The sequence below is a fragment of the Kryptolebias marmoratus genome, linkage group LG5 (assembly GCF_001649575.2).
Source record: "Kryptolebias marmoratus isolate JLee-2015 linkage group LG5, ASM164957v2, whole genome shotgun sequence".
NCBI classification, from domain to species: Eukaryota; Metazoa; Chordata; class Actinopteri; order Cyprinodontiformes; family Rivulidae; genus Kryptolebias; species Kryptolebias marmoratus.
Genome location: NC_051434.1, coordinates 2,446,359 through 2,467,574, shown reverse-complemented (window position 1 = coordinate 2,467,574; position 21,216 = coordinate 2,446,359). Strand labels below are relative to the sequence as shown.

The window sequence follows — 21,216 nt, the reverse complement described above, 5'->3', positions numbered from 1 at the left end:
TCAGTGTTATATCCAGTAAAAGCAGCTTAAACAGTCCTTTGGATGAAACAGTGACTGTAATGTATACAGCGGTGTTTATATATTGATGTTACAGACTGTCAGTGAACGCACCAGAAGAAAAACAGGAAGGATCGAGGGGCAAGTGCGCATGCGGACGTAGAGAACAAACAACACTGAGAGACGGACGGGTAACCATGTAGTGATGTATGAGAAACATTTAATATCCAGTGACTAGTAAACGACATCGACTCCAATCCAGTGTGTTTATTACTAAAACATCACAGTGACTATATACAAGCATAAATAAAGATGAAAACAAAGAAAATATAGCATCTAAATATATGTTTCTGAACATGCATGCATATAGGTTCTAAAAACAAGAAATGAGTGGGTTTATTCAAGTTATTCAGGACTTTTCCGTGTTTCTGTCTCTCCTGTCCTGATCTCTTTAACTGGACTCCAGTCCTGATCATTTGCAGCCTCTCATGTTCACTTCATTTATTCCTTCTTTTCTGGATCAGATGTGTAATTGTGCACATAAATCAGCCAGGGATGAGTATCCCTGGCTGATTATCCCTGGCTGATTTAAAAAATTGATTTAAAAAATAGGAAAGAGTTTAACATTTAATGTAAACGTGCAGAGAATCAGGAAGCAAAGGAGGAAAACAGAAAGCGTGAACAGAGTCAGAGTTGTGGTCGGGGGCGCCCTCTGGTGGTGGAACAGGGGAACTGCTGTACATCCAGGTAAATGAATGTGAAAGTGAAAATAAAATTCTGTTCGGGTTCTGTAGGGGAAAACCAGCCTCCTAAACCCAGTTTAGTGTTCGTGTTTAGGGTAAAGAACAGACCTGAGGTAAACGGGAACACGAAGAAACATGACGAACTTTTCTACAATTTATAAATTATCTGTTGTTGCTGTTTTCTGCTTCATCCAAGGTAAGCTAGCCATGCTAATTTCTACTTCTCTGACAGAAAATACTAAACAAAAACATATTTTATGCATAAAGTAACTTTACACATGCCATATGGAAGCCGATTAGCACACAAATACGAGCTGAACTTCTTTTTAGTTCAATACAGCTTATAAAGTATTTTAGTATTAAAGTGCAAAGCAACGCAAACATCTGGTTTGAAAAAGTAATAATATTTAGTTTTATATGATCCTTGTTTAGGCCGAATTTAGCGTATTGCCACAAAACATGGGTTTATGTTGTTATTAAGGTTTGCGCACTTTGTGTTTTTCCTTGAATTTGTTTTATCTTTTAAAAAAGTGTATTTGTTTATGGGGTTTGGTGTAAAGCGTTCAACGCCCCCAAACTTCTGTCCATCTCTTTCTAATTTTGTTTAGATAAACTAAATAAATAACATGCTGAAAAAGACACAATTTGGAGTTTGGTCTTTGTTAAGTGTCTTCATTAAAATATCGTTGAATTAAATGAAAGCAAAACTGTAAAGCTTGAGGAGAAGAATCCATTTTGACCTTTTGTTTGCTGCAGTTTTCACTTTTCCTTTTAAAGGACAGGGTTTCTTTTATTTCTGTTAGAAGTTATTTTTAAGTCTAGGTGTTAGTTTTTTATATTTTGCACATCTCATAATAACAATTGCAAATACCTTATTTAGTGTAATTTTTATGAGTTATTACATGCAAGCAAAATGTCAACATTTATTATTGAACATACTGTCGTAAAACAAATGATGCTGGTATTGTTATGTTTTTCTGATTGTTTTGGTTCATTTTTTTTTTTGTCTGAAGCCTGCAGCGGCAGCAGATGCCCCATGATAGAGTGCTGGTTTGTGCAGGAGAAGGCGGGTCGAGGAGGAGGTTTAACTGGCGCTACGACGCAGGAGAAATCCCTTCTTCACATCAGAACTGATGCAGAAAGCCACATTTCAGAGTCCCAGCAGGCTCCTTCTGACATCAACCCCAACAGAGTCTACATAATCACAGGTTAGCTCAACTGGACAAGATGTGCAAACACACCTTCATCTCAATGAACCCTTTTTTTCTTATATACACCTATTTTTAATATACACAAGCCTAAAATGAACATCTCCCATTAAGATCAAACTCTTATTTGATTATTTATGTCCTATCTTTTTTATTAAAGCAAATTGAGCATGTATGTTTTACTTAAACCACAATAAGTTATTGTTAACTTGACGTCTCCTCTGTCCTCAGACCCTGCAGCCACTCTCTGCCATCACTCTTTCAACCCCCCCAGAGGCTCCATCCAGAAGCCCCATTGTGAGATCAACCCCTTCTTGCCGCAGCCATCCAGCCTGAAATGGGTCGCTTCCCTGACAGAATCCGCCCTCAGCCCCATTTACCTGCAAGCTGATTGGTTCTCAGCTTCCTTCCAGGGCGTCGACGAGCAGCTGGGGGTTTCCACCATCACACGAGCTCCAACAGGAACCAAAGAACACGATGGTGAGGAGTTTTATTCAGAAAACTTTGATTAAAATGTTCAGAAAGTTAGTTTTGTCTGAGCTGTGTGTTTCTTGGTTCCCTCAGTGATCCTGAGCGTCACAAGTAAAACCATGTCTGCGACCACCAGACTCGGGGAACCCGTCACTCTGGACTGTGGCTTCTGGGCCGACTCCTCCTCACCTCTGTTCACGTCGGGTTTTGCTGTGGAGTGGCGGTACCAGACCAGAGGTGACGGACGTCTTGTCCTGGCCTACGACGGGAAGACGGACCGTTTGGCTGATACACTTGAGGAGGGAGCCACTCTGGACTTTGAGGGTTTGCACAAGAGAGGAAACGCTTCGCTGATCCTGCAGGAGGCTAAGGTCCGTCACTCTGGGACGTACATCTGCACAGTTTACCTGCCGTACCTGCTGGCCCAGGTGGCCATGGAGCTGGAGATTGTAGGTGAGGGAAAGCTTTAACATTTTTAAGCATTTTTACGTTTCTGATTTCTTTAAAATTAGTTTTAAACTCTGTAATAAATCAAATATCACCAGATTTTTTCATTTTCTCCACCCAGAACCTCCGTCCCTCTCCATCCACCCCTCCCCTCTGCCCCTCTCTGTCCCGGGTCAGACCATAAATGTCCTCTGCGAAGCGTCCGGCTTCGCCCCCCTCCCTCTGGAGCTGAGCTGGGAGTTTAAAGGTGCCGACGGGAAGACCAGGTCCCTGGGAACAGGCAGCATGTCGGGCCACAGGCAGTCCTGGGACGGCACCTACAGCCAGAGCACCCGGCTGGAGCTGGACACGTCCAAACTGGACCTGGGCCGAGGGGGGGAGGTCACCTGTGTGGCTGTTCATGCTGGAGGAACCCGACGGGCCAGCGTGACCCTCAACAACATCGGTAATCACTTTTCTGGACCTTTTGTTTACTGTTGCATTAAAGTTTTCCCCCATAGACCACATTGTCCTGGAATCAGGACTTTTTATGGTTTGAGACATTTAAAATGTTTGTGTATCTTTTTCACAATCAAACATCCCTCTTACTGTGTGACATTTCAGGGTTTTATATCAAACCTTCAAGGCATCTAAATTCAACAAAGTTAATTATTTTTTCTCTTCAGTGTTCAGCTCTCCCTCCATTGAAGACTCCATGGCGATGGTCGGTGTGGCTCTCGTTCTCTACGGCCTCATCAAGTTTGTGTCCTGGACCTTCACTGGATCAGGTAACAAATTATCAAATTAATGCTTTAATTGATTGATTATATGTGAGTTGCAAAATACCTTTTAGCTTTTAAGTTAGTTAAAAATGTTTCTGATTTTATTGTCTTTTTATTTCCCTGTTTTTATTCTCAGATAAAACCGATGAAGATAAGGTAAGGAAATCTGAAATGTGTTTAAAAACATATATTTTATATAAGTAAGAAGTTTGGTTTGGTGTTTCCTGTACTGATTTTTCCTATTTTTCCTCCTCACAGAAAGAGAAATAAAGATGACAGACGTCAGCCGATCGATTGTTTGTTGAACTGCTGAACATTTTCTGTACCTTTGATGGGATTTAAGTAGCAGCCCTCCAGCTTTAAACTCAGATCATAATTCCTCTTTTTTCTACAGCCAGTGGTGACGGTAAAAATCAGTCATTTTTTTTTACCATAGCTTTGTAAGAAAGGTTTATTTCATTTGCTTTAATTCAATATAAACATTTGTCCTGATGTGTAAATATTGTGTCGGTGGTACTGCTGCATTAAATTGTTTTCCTCTTTTAATTTGTTATAAACACTGGAAAAGAGCCAAAAACTGAGAGGACAGAAATGATTACGCTGAACGAAAAGATCAGCTTCATTTGGTCATTTTAAAATTATCTAATGATGTCCTCATTCTTTTAATAACTTTGTTATTTAACAAGGTTTTTAATAACATTTACTTTTTGATGGACCACATATTTGTGTGTATTTTAAATAAGAAAAACTGTTATTTTTTTTAAAGACAGAAAATTTAATATTAAGTTAAAACTTTCAAACCCTTAAAAAACTATTTTGTAAATACTAAAAAATCTAATGGGTGTATATTTTTTGCATTTTTCTTGAACATGTTTGCACTCTTTGTGTCTTTTTAGAAATTATACTTTAACTTTTTTCAGCTTTGTGTTGAAATCAATGAAATGTGAAGGAAATGATAAAAATGGAGCAGGTCGTTCTGTCATTCTGTCTACTTCAAAGCTGCATCAGAGTTGATGGATTTCTGCATTTTAACTTAAATAAAAACATGTTTTTAAAACAATTTTGACTTTTATTTGGGTTTTACAGTTCCTGACTGATTGATAGAAGAGGGTGAATGTCTGAAGCTTCAATAAGTCTGCTGAAAACAAAAATAATAATAATTACAGTTTTTGTCACCTTATTTACTTTATCTCTGAACAAAATGATAATAAGCAATGGCAGAAGTGTTACAAAGAGTTAACTTTTTAAAGATATTGAGGCAGTACACACAGAAATGGACTTAAATCAATTTATTGTATGGAATATATGATTTATGCTCAAAAACTCACATCAGGTTAAAACAGTCAGGACTCAAACATGAACTTCTAAAATGTTTATTATTAGGCCAAGTTCGGTATACAAAACTAAAAATATGACTTCAAATGAAATACACAGAAGAAATATTTATATATTTCCGGGAAATAACTGCTTCTTCTTTGAAATCCCTTCTACTTGTAAGTCATTGGTTTGTCCAGAAGGTGGCAGTAATGCGTCTAAGCGGTGATGGTTAAAAGCTAGTTAAACCCAAAGAGAAAGATGCAAGTGACATCTTTGTCCAATAGTAGGAGCTGTTACTCGTCGCAGACAGTTCATTGACCAATCAGAATCGTCGGTGCTTATCGGAGTTTAGCGGGTTTCGACTCGACAACATAGCTAAGTTTGCGATCTTTGTGTAGAAGAGCGAAAAGTCTTATAGGGATGAAAATAATATATCTAATTTGTTTCGTTGGGTAATTATTCAATACAAAGAGCGTAAGGTGTTATTTTATTTTTTTATTTTTACAAGTAAAATTTAAAATGACAACTAGCTGCTAATGCTAATCACGTTAGCTAACTAGCTGCATTGTGCGGTTGTAAAACGTTAAACTCCTTTATTTTCATGTCAAACTGTTCTTAAATAAGAGGTGAGTACATTATTATATGTGATAAACTGCTATGATAATCATTAATTTCTTTTTCAGTTTCTGTTTGCTCTGTTGTTCTTTATGCAAAACTTTCAGCGATTAAAATATTAAACTTCCTCTAATAATTCTTTCAGTTTCTTTTACTGTTGTCTCTTGCATCGTATTCTATAAACGAGTAGTTTTCCATTATTTCTCAGAACTCAGGTTGACGAGTTTTAAGCGTTTTTTAATATTAAAAGCCTCTAAACAGGAATTTATTACCTGTTTATCACATTCTTTTTAATGTCAGCTTTGTGGGACATTAAACACTATTTAATGATTATATATACACAGTGAGAATCAATTCTCAGTAACTTTATGAAATTTTGTAGCAAACCCCGTTATAGTTAAATATTTTATTGAAGTTTCTGCTCATTTCCTGCCCAAAGAAGTGACTTGTATTTTGAAACCATACCTGGACTTTATTTTATAATAAATTATATTTATCTTTAAAGTGAATATCTACTGTAATGGTTAAGATGTTCAAAATCAAGGATTCATCTTAGTTTTAATTTTGTTAAACTTTTTTTTTATGATAACTGAAATTAAAATTATGCAGATTTTGTATATTTATTTTCTCCAGACAGTTTTTAGATTTAAATATGTTGTACAAAAATAGTTTATTTTTAGTATTTTAAGGAACTTGAATCATTGCATTTTTGTATTAATCTAAGTTTTATCTGATAATTTACAACCTGGAGTCAGATTACAGTCCCTTAAATTTTCAGACAAACAATATTCAAACAGTTCAATAACTTATAATCATATAATTACACTTTATTTGCATTTGAAGACCTCAAAAGTAATTTTTGGTGCTCTTGTTCCTAACCAAATGAGAAGGTTTAGATTATCTGAAACATTAAATTAACTGAAAGTGTCACATTTTCTCCCAAATATTTATTATTATAATAATCAGATTTTTTTGTGACATCTTCCCCCCACAGTTGTACCATATTCTTCATGTTCGTTTGTTTGTTTTGTAAACAGAACCAAGCAGCGTTTTGGATGGCGGTGGCTCCCGCCTCGATAGCAGATAGGATCATCGTCCTTGACGATGATGATGAAGAAGAAGAAGTAGCGAGCCCTCAGCCTTCGTGTTCTGCTGCCACCTCATCCTGTGAGCAACAAGCCAAACATAATTTGCCGCTCAGACCTCAGCAGCCGGCGCCCGCCAACATCGAGTCCCCGTTGGCTTCAGCCAAGAAAGATGTTCATGTCCTGCAGGCGGAGAACGAGAAGGTCTTCAACAAGGTGAGACATCATTCAAAGGTTGTTTTTTTGTCCTTGTGTTAGTGCATTTTTTTCTTTAATGAGAACTTGAAACTGTCACAGGTTTACCAAAGTTAAGACTCAGCCGGCGCTCACTTAATAAATGCTGCCTTCACTGGTCTCTCCTTTAATGAGTTCAAGTTTTATGCAATTGTTGATGTTTTATTGTACTGAAACAAATTGACAAAAGGATTTGATTCTTACTGATCTGAAGGAATGAGGTTATTCAAGTTTTGACTTGTTTTTAGCTGGTCTTTCGCTCATAAAATGTTCAGCTGGTGTATGTGGCATCATTTTAATCTTCTTCTTTGTCTGTCCAGTTTGTGGAGCACTGCACACCTCTCACTAAAGACTGCCCTGAGGTCTTAACCTTCCTTCAAACAAAATACACCAAGGCCTCTCCTGACTATCTGTCCTCCGTCGAGTTCAGGAACATACTGGGACGATGTCTAACCCGCGCTCAGGCCAACCTCTCCAAAACATTTGTCTACATTCATGAACTGTCTACTGTCCTCAAGCAGCATGCCTTGAAGAAGAGGCTGGTCCTCAGCAAGGCTGAGCCTTCTGCAACGACATCAGGTACATTTCAATCTACCTCTGCTTCACTCAAGATCAAAAACGGGACTAAGGGTAAGACGGATAAAGAGGAAGAAGAGGTGAAGTCTGCAGCAGAAGAGGAATCTTCCACCTCGGGAGTCCAGGAGGAGAAAAAAGAGGAAGATCCAGAATCTGAGAGAAAAGCCAAAAGAGCACTAAAGAAACAGGTGAGTAAATCCAAAAAACACTATAAAGACAGATCCTTTCCTGAAAAAGGCTTTTGATGATTTATATTTGCTTTTGATTTCAGATCGCGTACCTGGAGAATCTGTTGAAGGTGTATAATGATGAGATCTACCGTCTGCAGCAGGCGGAGCTGAGTTTAGATGACATGAAGACCGAAGACTCGATGTACATCCAGGAGCACAAACTCAAACGGAAGGTCAGTGAAGTCGAAAAGATGGAGCTGCATTAACAGATTCAAGATAAAACATTACAACAAACAGACAATAACTCACCATTCCTTTCTCTTTTCTTTCTTTTTTTCCCAGATGATGAAGATTTATGAAAAATTATGTGAACTAAAGGGCTACAAAAAACTAACAGGCCGAGTCATTGAACAGAGGATCAAATTCTGCGGCACGCGATTTCCTGAAATCAACAAGAAGGTGAGTCTGCCAGGTCTGCTGCTAAACAACACCTGTTAATTAACCTGAATCTTTCCTGATTTCAGCTACAAAGATCTTTGTAAGCAGATTGCTGTGTGTTTTTAGCTGACAGTAAACTCTGCTGCGCTTCTTCTCGTCAGATCGAGCGTTTCATCAACAGTCCCGAGGCACACAGAAACCCTCCGGATTACCACGACATCCTGCAGCAGGTGCTGCGCACCAACGAGCGCCACAACCTGTGTTTGAGCAGAAAGCAGCTGAATCAGATCGCTCAGGAGGCCTTCAGAGAGACCGGGAGCCACATGCAGGAGCGGCGCCACCTCGATCTGGTTTACAACTTCGGCTCGCGCCTCACGGACTCCTACAAGCACAGTGAGACTTCAAACTCTGACTTTATCTCTGTATTTACTTTAAAATCTGTTTTTATTTGCTGCTGTGGGAAAGAAAATCAGGGGAAAAGAACAGTATGGGAGGATTAATGAGAATATATTCAGGTTATTAACAGCTTAATAGATATTTCAGTTTGTTAATAATAGACGAATGACAACAACTAAAACTGATAATGAATAAATACAGAATTTTAGTGTATTGCTGTAAGAGAGTTCAGATGATTGACTAACTGTAGTTATTGTGTGATATTTGTTCTTAGTAATTATTTCAGTAGTTTCTATAAGGATCAACTGATGTGTAAAAAGGGATTTAATGTTTTCTAATTTTCTCATTCTGGCTGTAAATATTTAGCTGTCTGTGAATGTTTTGGCTCTAATTTACTGTAAGAAAGCAGCAAATAATGTTGCTCTCCCTCCACTTCTCTCCAAAGCTACTGACCCGGCTCTGTCTGACCCTTCTCTGCTGAAGAAGCTGCGGTCCAACAGAGAGATTGGTCTGTCTCGTCTGGAGGAGGTCATCACCAAATTCGCCGTCAAACAAGACGACACCGAGGAGCAGGAGAGACTCAGGAGACAGGAGAAGGACAGCAAAGACAAAGAGGTGAACAAGGAAACTCATTCATGAGATAAAACTGTTAAAGGTCAAATATTCCTGCTGTTTCAACTGTTTGGTCCAGAAAGAACAAAATAAATATCTGTAGTCTTTAAATTGTCTGTTTTTAAATATTTTGTCAAATAAAAATGGAAATCTAACTGATAAGTAGAAACCAGACTATTTAGACATTATTCAATAGCAGCTTTTAGTAAAACTTCAAACTGAACTCTTGAGCTGTGAATCGTTACAGTTAAAGGGCAGTTCTGCATAATTTACTTTAATTAAAACCAGAACGTTTAGGAAACACAGCAACATAACACTTTACGTCCTGCATTTCCAGGGAGTCAAATCAAAAGAGGAAACTCAGACGAAACAGCCAAACGAAGTGGCAGAGGAGGAAGACGAGGAGGAGGAAGAGGATGAGGAGGATGAATCATCAGAGCCTGACATTGAGGAAGAGATCCAGGCCAGCACTCAGCACGACGCAGCAGGTTAGACTGAAGATGTTCAATCAGAAAGATCCGATGGTTCAAATATTCGAACTTTATTCTGATCGAAAAGTTCTTCTTAACCTCTTTAATCAGCTCTTTATGACCGAGGGTTGTGTCTGTAAATTTCACTTCTTATTAAAGGGAGGAATGTTGTTAAATCTTCACGTTATATTTGTGAAGGTACAGAGGTGGGTTTAGGTATTAAAGTTGGTGTGTTTAGGAGCTCATAGGTAGATTTGTGTACAAAAGAGAACCGACTTGTTGGAAGAAGCTGCGATGCCAGGATGATGATATCTGAACACTGATCAGTAAAAAAGAACCAAGGTGTCTGCTCTGTGACAGACAGGGGTTTGTTAATCACTTGGATTTGCTTCTTTTTATTCAAAGATGAGGACGAGGAAGATGACAGCGAGGCAGAACAACCATCTGAGAGCGACAACAAGGAGGATCAAACCTACGATCAGACAGGAAGTGTTTCTGCCGGCGGCGAAGGAAGCGTGAAAGATGTAGATGAGCCTCTTACAACAGGAAGTCCTTCTTCTGATGAAACCCAGACCTTTCCAATGTCCAATAACCTGTCCCCGAGGGACAACCCGTCTCCGAGGGACAACCCGTCACCGAGTGGCAGCACGGTCCAATCAGAGCCCATGCAGACAGACGAACCGCAGTCGTTGTCGAATGGCAGCACAGCAGGATTACAAGAGCCTGTGGACTCGACCAATCAGCTTTCAGCTGTGCTTGAGAGGGACAACCAGGTCACTGCAGGTGCCCCCCCAGCAGCAGCAGCAGCAGCCAATGGGGATTGTTTACCTGAGCGGGAAACAGTCAGTGTGGATGAGTGTGAAACTCAGACGACCAACGGGACGTCGCCGCCTCCCAGCCCGAGAACAACCAGGAGCCAGAAGAGGAAGAGAGAGGAAATCACCTCCAAAAACTCCAGAAATGTCAAACAGAAAATCAGCTACGACAGGTGAGGCTGAAGCAGTGATATAAAGGACTGGATGTCATGTCTGCAGTTATTTTACTGTATGTTTATTTCTGAGTTTCTACAACAGAAGTGATTGTTTCTCAGATATAACTCATTCCTCTGAACCTGATGTCCATGAAACACCTTTAAGTTAAAAAGATCTGACCTGAACCAAATCATCCAGAAAGGTTTTGTGAACCTCTGATGGCTTTTTGGTATTTAGCCCCTGCTTCTGTTTTCTTCCTCCCTCCATCCTCCTCATCAGTGATGCAGATATCTCTCTGGACATGGGCGTCATCAGCTGCAGCTCTCCTCAGGAGGCAGACCCCGCCCGAGCCGACAGCCCGGTTCAGAGCGTGATCTGCGGCTCTCAGACGACACCGCCCCCCAAGAGGAACAAGGTACAGAAACTGCTGTTAAATTCACAAGCAGAAGATTAAAATTGGAGGTCAAAGGTCAGCAACCTTTGGTTTGTTTGTATTTGGGCGACGCTGATCTTTAAAAACCAGATCAGTTTCCGTCTAACCAAAATATAACAACAATACTTAACTTAAACTTTAATTTAACAACACTTAGAAAGTATATAGTAACTGATACTGAGCACTAACAGCTCAGGTGAGGTGTCACATAAACTCAGGGTTTGACCAAAAGATGATTTCAGTTTAAAGCTTTGTCAGGAACACCGGCGGGTGATATGCATTCCTTCAGAAAGGCTTGGCCTTTAAATAAAACACTTAAATCAACTTTAATAAAGAGCTGTTTCTAGATTATAGTTGGGCTGATGGGTCACTTTAATAACTTTCTAACTGTTTACAGCAGGGACAGATGAGACTGTTTCCATATATTTAAAGAAAGAAAAACTGAACATGATTGTTTTTAACCTTCAGATTATTCAGTGGTTAATCCGTTCCTCTTCCTGTTTCCAGGTTAACGTGGCGACTCAGTGCGACCCAGATGAAATCATCGTCCTCTCAGACTCTGAATGAAACTTTAAATATGAATTGCATTCTGGACCCGACCTCCTGAAAACCTGATCCAGGTCATCTCTGGTCTCGTGAGGAGCAGCGAGCTGAAGCTTTTCCTGCAGATCAGAACTGAACCATCATCTGAAGTCTACAGGAACATTAAGTCTGTTTTTACACGACATGCACACGCCCCTCATGGCAGTGGAAACAGACGTTTGAGGCTCACTTTAACACGTTGCCAACAGAAGCCAAAAATGGCCTATTTGTGTTTCGGACTTTTGATTGTTCCTGAACATTTACAGGAAGTGTTTCTGACATTTGTGGGACTCTTCAGGCTTTACTTTCCTTATTCCCTGTTCAAAGCAGCACAACTGGACTCGTGCTTCAGCTGTTTTCTGACATCCTGACTTTGGTTTCTGTAGATAAACTGCCTGTCGCTGTGCAGCTGAACAGACGCTCGGTCGTTTACATTAAGGGGGCTCTGGGTCTGTAAAAAAGAACTTTTCAGGTGGCGTAAATTTACCTGCTTTTTTTAATGAGTGAGTGAGCCATGTGGTTGTTTGTGGTGTAACTGCAGCAGAAAGAATTAGTAAAAATAAACAAATTAAAAACAGATTTTAAGGTTTAGCTGCTTCAGCTGAAGGTCATTAAATCAGAAGAGCTCCTGATAAACTCCCAAATCTCTTTTTCAGTTAACTGTTTTATGTTTAAATGCTCACTACAGCTTTTGTGGTTTTCAAGTTTTTTTAAATAAAAAGTTGTCAGATAAAATACAACATGACACATGATTATTCAGCTGGTTTGGTTTCTAGAAAATTAAAGATAACTAAAGTTTCCTGACATAAAAATCTCCAGTTTATTTTTTTAATTGTTTAGGACTAAAACTGCCTGTTGAAGTAGCCTGAACTGCCACCTGAAAACCAGTTATAAATGTTTATCTTAGAGAAAATTCTCTTCAGATTTACCTGACAGCTGGAAAGAAGTGGTCTGAAATTCACCTTGTATTTTTATTTTAATGCTTTATACAAAAAGCTGTAGAACCCAGATGTGTTCATAAATAAACCTGTCTGTAGTTGGAACAGAGAAGCAAACTGAAGACATTCAATATAAAGAAATAACCTGAATTTAATCTTTTTAATTAGCTGTTTTTTCAAGATATTTTTAACTCCGCAGGTGAGGAAAGGTAGTTTAATTATTCCCCTTTAAGTTCATCTTAAACAGCTTTTTGTTGATATTAGTGTCCCAGATTCCCACTTTAACTTTTCCTTCCAGAAACAATCCAACCTCACGGCAGACCTGCTGCTTCTGTCATCTGTTTTATTTGATCCCTGCTGGAAAATCTGTCTCTGGAAAACGTCCGGATCAGTTCTGGACTTTAACAAACAAACAAAAAGGAAAAAACTGTTTTATTCTTGTTTTTGTTTTTTTTTTGGTCAGTTTGTTGAGGATCGAACATTCAGTTAAATATTCAAAGGGAAGTCTTCTTGTTTCATGCAACAATTAAACATTAAAATACTTAATATTTTTAAATTTGAGTGAATGATGTTCCTCTTTTTAAGCTGGTGTGTTAAGATTGGTGTGTGTGTGTCTGTGGGTCCATTTTCAGGTGATTTTACCCCTCTGAATATCCTCTTTTTGCTTTCCCCTCTGGATGCCATGTTTGTGACATTTTACCTGCCAGGTGAAGTGAGATTTTGGGGTAGAAGCTCTTTTCAGAGATGTTAGATTAGAGATTTTGGGATGTGATGGTCTTTGCTACGATCTGTCCTTGTTTCTACAGAGGAGCGATCTATCATTCACTGTGAATTTTTCTTCTTTTTATATTTGAATAAATGATACATTTTGTTATTAAACAGTCTGTGAGATGTGTTTCTGAACAGACAGTCCTAAAGGAGAGAAGGACTTCATATCAGCTTCTTAAAGACAGGAAGCTGATCAAATCCTACAAGATATTAAAGCAGAAACTCAAAATACTGACAGCTGTGGTTTATTTAGACAATCCTGCAGTCAGTCTGTCTGTTTTTCTAACCCTGCTTGGTTCTGCAGCAACACAAAAACATGTTTTTACAAAGTTTTACTGACATTAAAAAAATGTAAAAAAAAGTTTTTACATTATCCATTATCTGTCCATTATCGGACAGTAGCAGTACCAGATATGACCACAGGAGGGCAGACTTCTTGTCTGAATGACCGAACACCGCCCCCTGGTGGACAGACTGCAGCTCTACAAGCAAACCAAAAAACAAATAAATGGTGTGTGGTGTAAACTAAACGGACGAACAGAATAAAATATTAAGACTTTCTATTAGTTAAACTGTTTTAATCGTAATTGTGATGCAGTTCAGGAGAACCTTTTTTAACTTTAATTTCATTCGTTGCAATGAGTACCTTTACCTGCACAATAAAAATATGTAAAAAAGCAAAAAAAAAAAAAAGCAAAGCCCAGTATTTTCCCCAAATAATTTATTGGTCCATATTGTCAGTACATGGAAGAGGTTAATATTGATTCCACTCAGGATTTACAAACGTTCCTTCTCTGTACAACAATCAGCTGGTCAAACAGAGGATGATTTAAGGTTGTGTAATACTGTTTAATGTGCAGAAATAAAAACACAGAGGTACAGTTTTCAACAGCAGCTTTGAGATTTTTCAAATGATCCTTAAATCTGCAGATAAATACGCAGAAACAGTAATAAATGCCACAAACCTGTTTGTTTAAAACAACACTGAAAGGCTTCATGAACTGATCAGATTTTAAACAAAGAAAAATACGAACCATCTTTGGTTTGATGTGTGAATTAAGCCCAGGTTTAACTCTGACTCTGTTTAAAAGGACCTTTAAATACCACATGAATATAAATGTTTTACAGGACAGAAGACAAACTTTTTGTTCTTGTTGGAAGTAAAATTTGATTTATCAGTAAAACTCAAGTTCTACACATCAGAATTCCTTCACATGTTTCTGTCAGAAAACACGTCAGTTTTTAGTTATTTATGTGTAAACACACAAATACCTGTTCTCATTTCACTCTCATATATTCATTATCAGTGACATTAATCTCTATATGCAAATATTTATACTTTACAGTGTTTGCACAGTTTAAATGGATGAACTCCACACATTTCCTGCTCGTTCAGTGTTTCCTCTGTAACAAAGAACAAAACAACAGAAACACAACAGAGGAAACCTCGCAGATAAACAGACCTCTCACTGAGACTGAGCTCCAAACCTGCAGGTAAAACCTCCAAACTGAGCCTTCGCAGAAGGTAAAACATGAAATCATAGCCAACGCCACGTGTCAAATATCTCTGAAGGCTTCAAAGGATTTAAGAGGTTCTGTGTCATATTTAGTCCAGCCTGACTGCTTGGTTCTCCAGCAACACAAAAACATATTTTTTTACAAAGTTTGACTGATATGAAAAAACAACAAGTTTTCACATTAAAGTGTTTGTTTCCATCATCGGACAGTAGCAGTACCAGATATGACCACAGGAGGGCAGACGTCACGTCTGGATGACTGAACACCGCCCCCTGGTGGACAAACTGCAGCTCTACAAGCAAACCAAAAAACAAATAAATGGTGTGTGGTGTAAACTAAACGGAAGAACAGAATAAAATATTAAGAAAATCTATTAGTTAAACTGTTTAAAAAAATTATCTTCTATTCAACTGTTTATTAAATTAGATATATAATTGTTATTAGGTGCCGCTGGTCCTGAAGACTAGTTTTATTTTCATGAAAAACCCTGAAAGCATCAGCTCTGTTGCCATGGTTACAGACAGTTTAACACTTATTAGTACCACTGCAGGACATTCAAACCAGTTTAAATTAAAGGACAGTAATGACAGTTAAATGTACTCATTATATATTTTCACCTAAATGTTTTCTAAGATTGTCTGCTCGTCTGATTCAGCCACATTTATTTACCTTCACCGACTACAGCCAGCATAATGTAGGTCAGTCATGTGACTCAAGCTTTCATGGTGGATTCAGCCAACTGTTTTGTTTCCACTGAATGCAGACCTGCATTTCAGAATTACAGATCAATATACCTGGAAAACTACTGCAGTAAACTCCTTCAAACTGCTCCGTGTGATGCAGTTTATTCTTTGCAATGAGTACCTTTAACTGCACAATAAAAAGATGTTTCTGCACCAAACAGAAAAAAGGTTCCTTTTAGTTTAGGTCCAAAATGTTTTTAAAACATTTTCTGCGAACCACTGAGCGCTCAGCGCAGATTAAACATCTGACAAACTGAACAAAACTGATGCAGTTTGATGAGACTTTCAAGGACTTTCACCTAGTTTTTTTTCCAACAACTAAAATAAAAAATAAAGCAGACAGCACCAATATTAAATATCTGATAAGTGAATTACTTATACTTCTGTATATTTACAATAATGTTAATAATATTCTTGTCAAGGTGCAGACTTTCAAAGAACACATTAAGAAAATAAAACCAGCTTCTGAATCTCTCATTTCCTGGATGACTTTATGATCTGGTACATTTTGGACTTATTGTGAATCTAAACTTCACGTTCTGACCTCCAGGTGCAAAAAAAATAAAACCATCAATCAAGATGATTCATTAAATATTAACTCTTAAATCACAGCAGCCTCAGTTTGACCATCAGATGTGTTACATGAAGCACTGAGGTTAAAAAAAGAAAATCAACCTCTGCTGTCGTGGAAAGAAACTCAAATCTTTCTTATTTTCAGCTTTTTCATATTTAAACAAATCCTGCAGCTTTCAAACCTATTAGTCCTTAAATAAAACATAAATGTCTTTCTGTTGCAGGTTGTTATCTGAGCACAGCGACAGGTCACAAAACGATACTGCAGAGAATCACAGCCATGTGGAACGTTACAGGATTTTGGTTTCCTCTCAACAGACGCACAGATAGAAGAAAATAAAAACTTTATTGGCGACAGCAGGTCTGTTTCGATGAGGCCAATCTTCAAGTCTTCTTGGTGCAACAGATGTGGGAAAACTTCAGACAGAACTGCTCCAGAAACTCACAGAAGTCAGGATCTAAAAGTCCGTTTCAGGCTGCGTGTTCAGCAGGAGCCCAGGTTTTTATTCCCATCCTGCTTGGATGTGTCGTGGAAGAGGACCGGGCTTCTTCCCAGTGAACCAAACAGCAGCAGGAACCAGAAGAACCAGAAGAACCCCTCAGAACCGAACCCCCCTCAGATAAACCAGAACTCGGATTTAAGTCACGCTGCTTTCATCCGGACTGACTTCACACACGTCTTCATCACACACACCTCGGCCCAACCCGAGACCCCCAAACATCCCCGAGCCCTGATCCTGACCCGGACTCTGAGCGACCACGCCCAGCAGCGCCCCAGCAGCAGCCACGGTGTTGGTACTTCCTGTGACGGAGCCGGCGCCGTGCTGAGGCGTCAGAACAGCCGCTGACACAGAAGCTCCTCCTCTGGTTCCTCCTCCCAGGAGGCCGGCCTGTCCGCCCTCACCTGCAGACAGGAGGAGGTGGGGGGAGGAGTTAAAATCAGGCCCATCCTCACCCCCACCTCCTCCTCCTCCTCGCCTCCCTCTGTCACCGCCGCCCCCGTCTCCTCCCTCCCCCGGCCCGCCGCGCCTCTCGCAGTGCGAGCGGTGCCTCATGAAGCTGTCGCGCCACATGAACTTCTTGCCGCAGCTGAGGCAGTCGTACGGTTTGAGCCCGGTGTGCGTCTTCATGTGCTCCGTCAGGTGGTGCTTCATCTTGAACTTCTTGGCGCAGACGGGGCAGTGGAACGGCCGCAGGTCCAGGTGCATGTTGATGTGTCGGTCCCTCATGCTCTTATGGGTGAACGTCTTCCCACAGTGACACATGAACACCTTGGCTGATCCACCGGAGCTGCTGCCGCTGCACCCGCCTCCGACCCCCCCACCGTCTGAACCGTCGGCCCCCAGACCAGCCTGCAGGTGGACCGCTCCGTGCTCCAAACTAGAACCTTTGAAGGAGGCTCCTCCCATCATCCCTCCTGCCATCCCCAGCGGAGGAGCGGCAGCATCCAGGGAAAGTCCGGAGGTCTGGCTGTAGAGCAGGATCTGGTTCCCCTGCATGTCCAGGGGGAAGAGCTGGGCCCGGGTCGAGGCTGCAGACTGAACCTGGCCCAGCAGAGCCGAAACCGCCCGGTTAGTGTTCTGGTTCTGACCCGCAGCGCTGTCATGAAGGTGCTGAGCTAAGGTCTGCTCCATCAGACTGCCTTCAAACTTGAGGTAGTCCTCTGAGGACTGGCAGTAGTCCACCTGGACAGAGACAGAGATTTAGGACTCAGTAGGACTTAAAACCCTCAGAACATTTTGCTGAATTAAAAAAATTTAAAAAGCAAAGGTTTAATCTGGTAACTTTGGTACCCTCTAGTGGTCATATAAAAACAGCACCACTTCCCATCCAATAACACCCGTTCCATCAGGATCATTCAGGTGAGCTCTGAGTAAGTTTCCGCTCACCTGTGAGTCCATGTCGCTCTCGGCTCGGCCCCCCAGCTCGGCTGAAAGGCTCCTGACGTTTGAAATGTTGAAGTTGCCCCTCTCCCTGTCTTGTGCCACCAGCTCCATCTCCCTCTCGTCCTCGTCCTCCTCATCGTCTCCTCCCTCCTCGCCGGACACCACGATCAGGTCGTCGTCCTCGGCGCGTTCGGTCTTCACCACCACCCACTGTTTGCGGGGCATGATGCTGGGCTGGCTGTAGGTGGGACGCTTCTGCAGGGTCATCGCCGAGTCCTCCCCGTCCTCCAGAGGGACAGTTTGATGTTAGGGTTCTGATGTTTACATCTAAACATAAACAATCTGCCTTTTTAAACCTACATCTTATTTAAAGTGGTATTAAATAAAATGATTTCCTTTGAAGTTAAATTTCCTGCTTCATGGCAGTTAAAGTGAAATCGCAGCAGATTGATTATTGATGGATAAATATGTGAAAAATAAATAAATGTCTTTGTGATAAATAAAGTTCACAGCTGAATTATTTCCTGACTGCTGAGCCTCACCTGGTAGGAGGAAACACCGAAGCTGTCGCTGACCCCCACCTCCTGCTCCGACACCGAGCTCGATTTCTTCCTCCTCCCACTGCCTCCTCTTCCTCTTTTCCTTTGGTGGTACAGAACCTCCTCCTCCTCTTCATCCTCCTCCTCCTCAATTAGCAGGGCCTCCTCTCCTGATGGGGTGCAGTAGCTGGGGGTGTTGCTGGCTCTGCCCCCATCCACCAAAGCCCCCACTGCAGCCGCTCCACCTCCTCCGAAGCTGCTCCCGTCCCGGGGGCTGAAGTAGTTGGTGCTGCTGGGGGACTGGCTCTCGCTCACTGAGGGCCGGCTGGGGGGCTGGGGGGCTCTCTGCGGCTCCTCGGACTCCACAGCCTGGACACCACCCGTGCTGCCAGCTCTGTTAGCTTCACCCTCAGTGTTGCTGCTGCTGCACCCAGAGTTGGCTGACCTTTCACCTCCCCCTGCTCCCTCCTGTGCTCCTCCTCCTCCTCCTCCTCCTCCTCCACCCATCGCTGCAGCTCGGCCCTCCCTCAGCAGCTCGGTGCATTTGTCCACGATGTGCCACATCTGCAGCACGCTGCCCACGGTGAGGTAGTTGACGATGTCGTCCCGCAGCATCCGGAGCTGCCCGGTGTAGGCGCAGCTCAGAACGCTCTCGAACGCCAGCGGGTCCATCACCGCCGGGATGGAGACCGTCGACATGTTCTTCAGCAGCACCTGGACACAGGTGGAGGTCAGTACGATACAGGACACAGGTGGAGGTCAGTACGATACAGCACACAGGTGGAGGTCAGTACGTTACAGCACACAGGTGGAGGTCAGTACGTTACACAGACAGCTTGTAAAAAGTACAGTCCTGTAAATAAATCTGATCCTGACTGAAATAATCCAAACAGGTAAAGTCTGCAAGGTAAATATCTGAGTGTGACTCCTCGTGGTTTTATCTGCTGGCCCACCTGATCATGGAAGTACGGCGAGGACGCAGCCAGGACGCAGCGGTGGGCCTTGAACACGTGTCCCTGGACGTGGATGGACAGGTCACAGAGACTGCCGTCCTCTCTCTGACGGTTCAGGCTGTCCAGAACCGAGGTCTGAGCGCTGGGGAAGCTCACCTGGACCACTGAGCCACCTGAGCTGCTGCTGCTGCTGCTGCTGCTCCCCACCTCCATGGGAACCGACTGCATCTGGATGAGTTAAAACAAACTTTTCTGACTCTCAGTGTTTTCAAATTTAAAAAATGAATCGTTTGTTGGCGCAGGTTCTCCAACATCCAGGACCTGGCAACTAGAGCTGAACAAAACTGGACTTATGTTGTTTTTAAAGACATTTCTAGTCTCATCTGAAAGATTTATTTGGTTCTGATTCTGGACTGGGAGTTTCAGGTTTATAAATTTGGTCGTTGGAGTCACAGCTGGGTCTGAGGTGAAACATCTTCAAGAAACAAAACAGGAAGTCCAGGTTTCTTCTGTTCAACTCAGGATTAAACTCAGCTCAGTGCAACGTGGGGATCAGCCTTTTGGAATCAGGAAGCTGAAGATTAAATTAGAAGATATTTTAAAATTAAATTACACTGACTGATTCCAGTTTAAGATATATTTCAAATATACTGCCTCTAAGTTATTGCATGTTTATAAATAATCTGAAAATAATGTGATTTACTGCAGGAGTTCTGGATCTTCACTGAACTCTTATCTGCAGAGTTTACACGTCTGATTATCAGATTAGATACCAGGAAAAAACATGACAAACCCAACAGTTCCTAAAGATTTTATACATTATAGTTTCAACCTTTTAGTTGACTAATTTCTGGTTTTTAAATAATTAATTCTAAAAGAATGTCATTTCTTTTGGGGTATAATTAAAGTGATGTTTTCTTCTGTTTATTTCAGCTGAAGAGAAAGTTCCAGTTAGTTTTTGATCCACTCATTTAATTTATAATTAACACATTTTTGCAAATGTTTGCAAACCACTGATGTCAGATGGGATGATAAATTTAGATTAATCTGAATTTATCATCCCATCTGCAGCTTATTTAATATTCACCCTAAATATTGTGCAGAATAAACCTCAGAGACAGACAGAGTCTGTTTAAGCATCCTGCAGAGGATCCATATTCTATGTGTATTTAATTAAAGTTAAATGTGATGACATCAGGCAGGTTTAACAGAATTTCATGAAAACACCGTGTTGCTTCAGACCAACAGCTCGGCTGTACTTTCATAAAGCTGCTCTGTTTAAAGATGGAAATAAGACTTTAGTTGCAGAATGCATGAGAAATCCAACATCTGGCGCATGAAGACACTTTCAGCTGATAAAAATTTAGCTGCAGGTTAAAAACCAGGCTGTCAAAAATGATTTACCGCCGACTGTGAGGCAGATAAACAGCGAAACATCTGCGGGACCGTCGGGCTCCCATCACTCCATAACAGATGTGACGTTAGCATGATGCTAGCTGCTGTTAGCTCGGTCGGCTGGGGCAAAAACAACCAGAAAGCCCGGTTCGGCTCACCGTTTCAGGCTCTGCGGCCCTCAGAGGTCCGGTCCGTGGGTGAGAAGGAGGCAGACCGTCCCGCCTGTTGATCCAGGACCTGGACTTTCAGGGGCATTTTCAATAAATCTCCAGTAAAAAGCAGATTTCTGCGGCGACAGACACGGACACGTCGCCTTTAAGGCGATTCCAGACAGACGAGCCAGACTTCGGCCGACAGAAAATCAAATATTAAATATT

At 41.2% G+C, this 21,216-nt stretch overlaps 3 protein-coding genes across 3 annotated transcripts; 2 read left to right on the top strand and 1 right to left on the bottom strand.

Annotated features, from left to right (window-relative positions):
- Window positions 1-733: 733 nt before the first annotated feature.
- On the top strand, window positions 734-4,379 carry tapbp.1 (TAP binding protein (tapasin), tandem duplicate 1). The gene is made up of 8 exons (XM_017427672.3): window positions 734-936; window positions 1,754-1,948; window positions 2,180-2,428; window positions 2,513-2,872; window positions 2,988-3,311; window positions 3,532-3,633; window positions 3,764-3,783; window positions 3,886-4,379. Exons 1-8 carry the CDS (start codon window positions 876-878, stop codon window positions 3,895-3,897), a joined length of 1,323 nt encoding a protein of 440 aa, XP_017283161.1. The 5' UTR covers window positions 734-875; the 3' UTR covers window positions 3,898-4,379.
- An 897-nt stretch (window positions 4,380-5,276) lies between these two features.
- Window positions 5,277-12,261, top strand: daxx (death-domain associated protein). The gene is made up of 11 exons (XM_017427671.3): window positions 5,277-5,570; window positions 6,597-6,860; window positions 7,199-7,642; window positions 7,726-7,857; window positions 7,967-8,083; window positions 8,224-8,455; window positions 8,904-9,073; window positions 9,408-9,558; window positions 9,946-10,528; window positions 10,791-10,926; window positions 11,452-12,261. Exons 2-11 carry the CDS (start codon window positions 6,615-6,617, stop codon window positions 11,509-11,511), a joined length of 2,271 nt encoding a protein of 756 aa, XP_017283160.1. The 5' UTR covers window positions 5,277-5,570; window positions 6,597-6,614; the 3' UTR covers window positions 11,512-12,261.
- A 1,533-nt stretch (window positions 12,262-13,794) lies between these two features.
- Window positions 13,795-21,151, bottom strand: zbtb22b (zinc finger and BTB domain containing 22b). Its single transcript, XM_017427583.3, has 5 exons — window positions 20,998-21,151; window positions 19,445-19,672; window positions 18,495-19,205; window positions 17,956-18,237; window positions 13,795-17,751 (listed from the first exon to the last, which is right to left on the bottom strand). Exons 2-5 carry the CDS (start codon window positions 19,670-19,672, stop codon window positions 16,705-16,707), a joined length of 2,268 nt encoding a protein of 755 aa, XP_017283072.1. The 5' UTR covers window positions 20,998-21,151; the 3' UTR covers window positions 13,795-16,704.
- Between the last annotated feature and the right edge of the window lie 65 nt (window positions 21,152-21,216).

Bases quoted from the DNA above. Each gene is read 5' to 3' on its own strand.
- daxx (XM_017427671.3), top strand. From the start codon at position 6,615: ATGGCGGTGGCTCCCGCCTCGATAGCAGATAGGATCATCGTCCTTGAC. The intron at 6,861-7,198 runs GTGAGACATCAT...TTGTCTGTCCAG, and splicing joins ACGAGAAGGTCTTCAACAAG to TTTGTGGAGCACTGCACACC. The intron at 7,643-7,725 runs GTGAGTAAATCC...TTTTGATTTCAG, and splicing joins AAAGAGCACTAAAGAAACAG to ATCGCGTACCTGGAGAATCT.
- tapbp.1 (XM_017427672.3), top strand. From the start codon at position 876: ATGACGAACTTTTCTACAATTTATAAATTATCTGTTGTTGCTGTTTTC. The intron at 937-1,753 runs GTAAGCTAGCCA...TTTTGTCTGAAG, and splicing joins TGTTTTCTGCTTCATCCAAG to CCTGCAGCGGCAGCAGATGC. The intron at 3,312-3,531 runs GTAATCACTTTT...TTTTCTCTTCAG, and splicing joins CGTGACCCTCAACAACATCG to TGTTCAGCTCTCCCTCCATT.
- zbtb22b (XM_017427583.3), bottom strand. From the start codon at position 19,672: ATGCAGTCGGTTCCCATGGAGGTGGGGAGCAGCAGCAGCAGCAGCAGC. The intron at 19,206-19,444 runs GTGGGCCAGCAG...ACCTGTGTCCAG, and splicing joins CGCCGTACTTCCATGATCAG to GTGCTGCTGAAGAACATGTC. The intron at 17,752-17,955 runs GTGAGCGGAAAC...GTCTCTGTCCAG, and splicing joins AGAGCGACATGGACTCACAG to GTGGACTACTGCCAGTCCTC.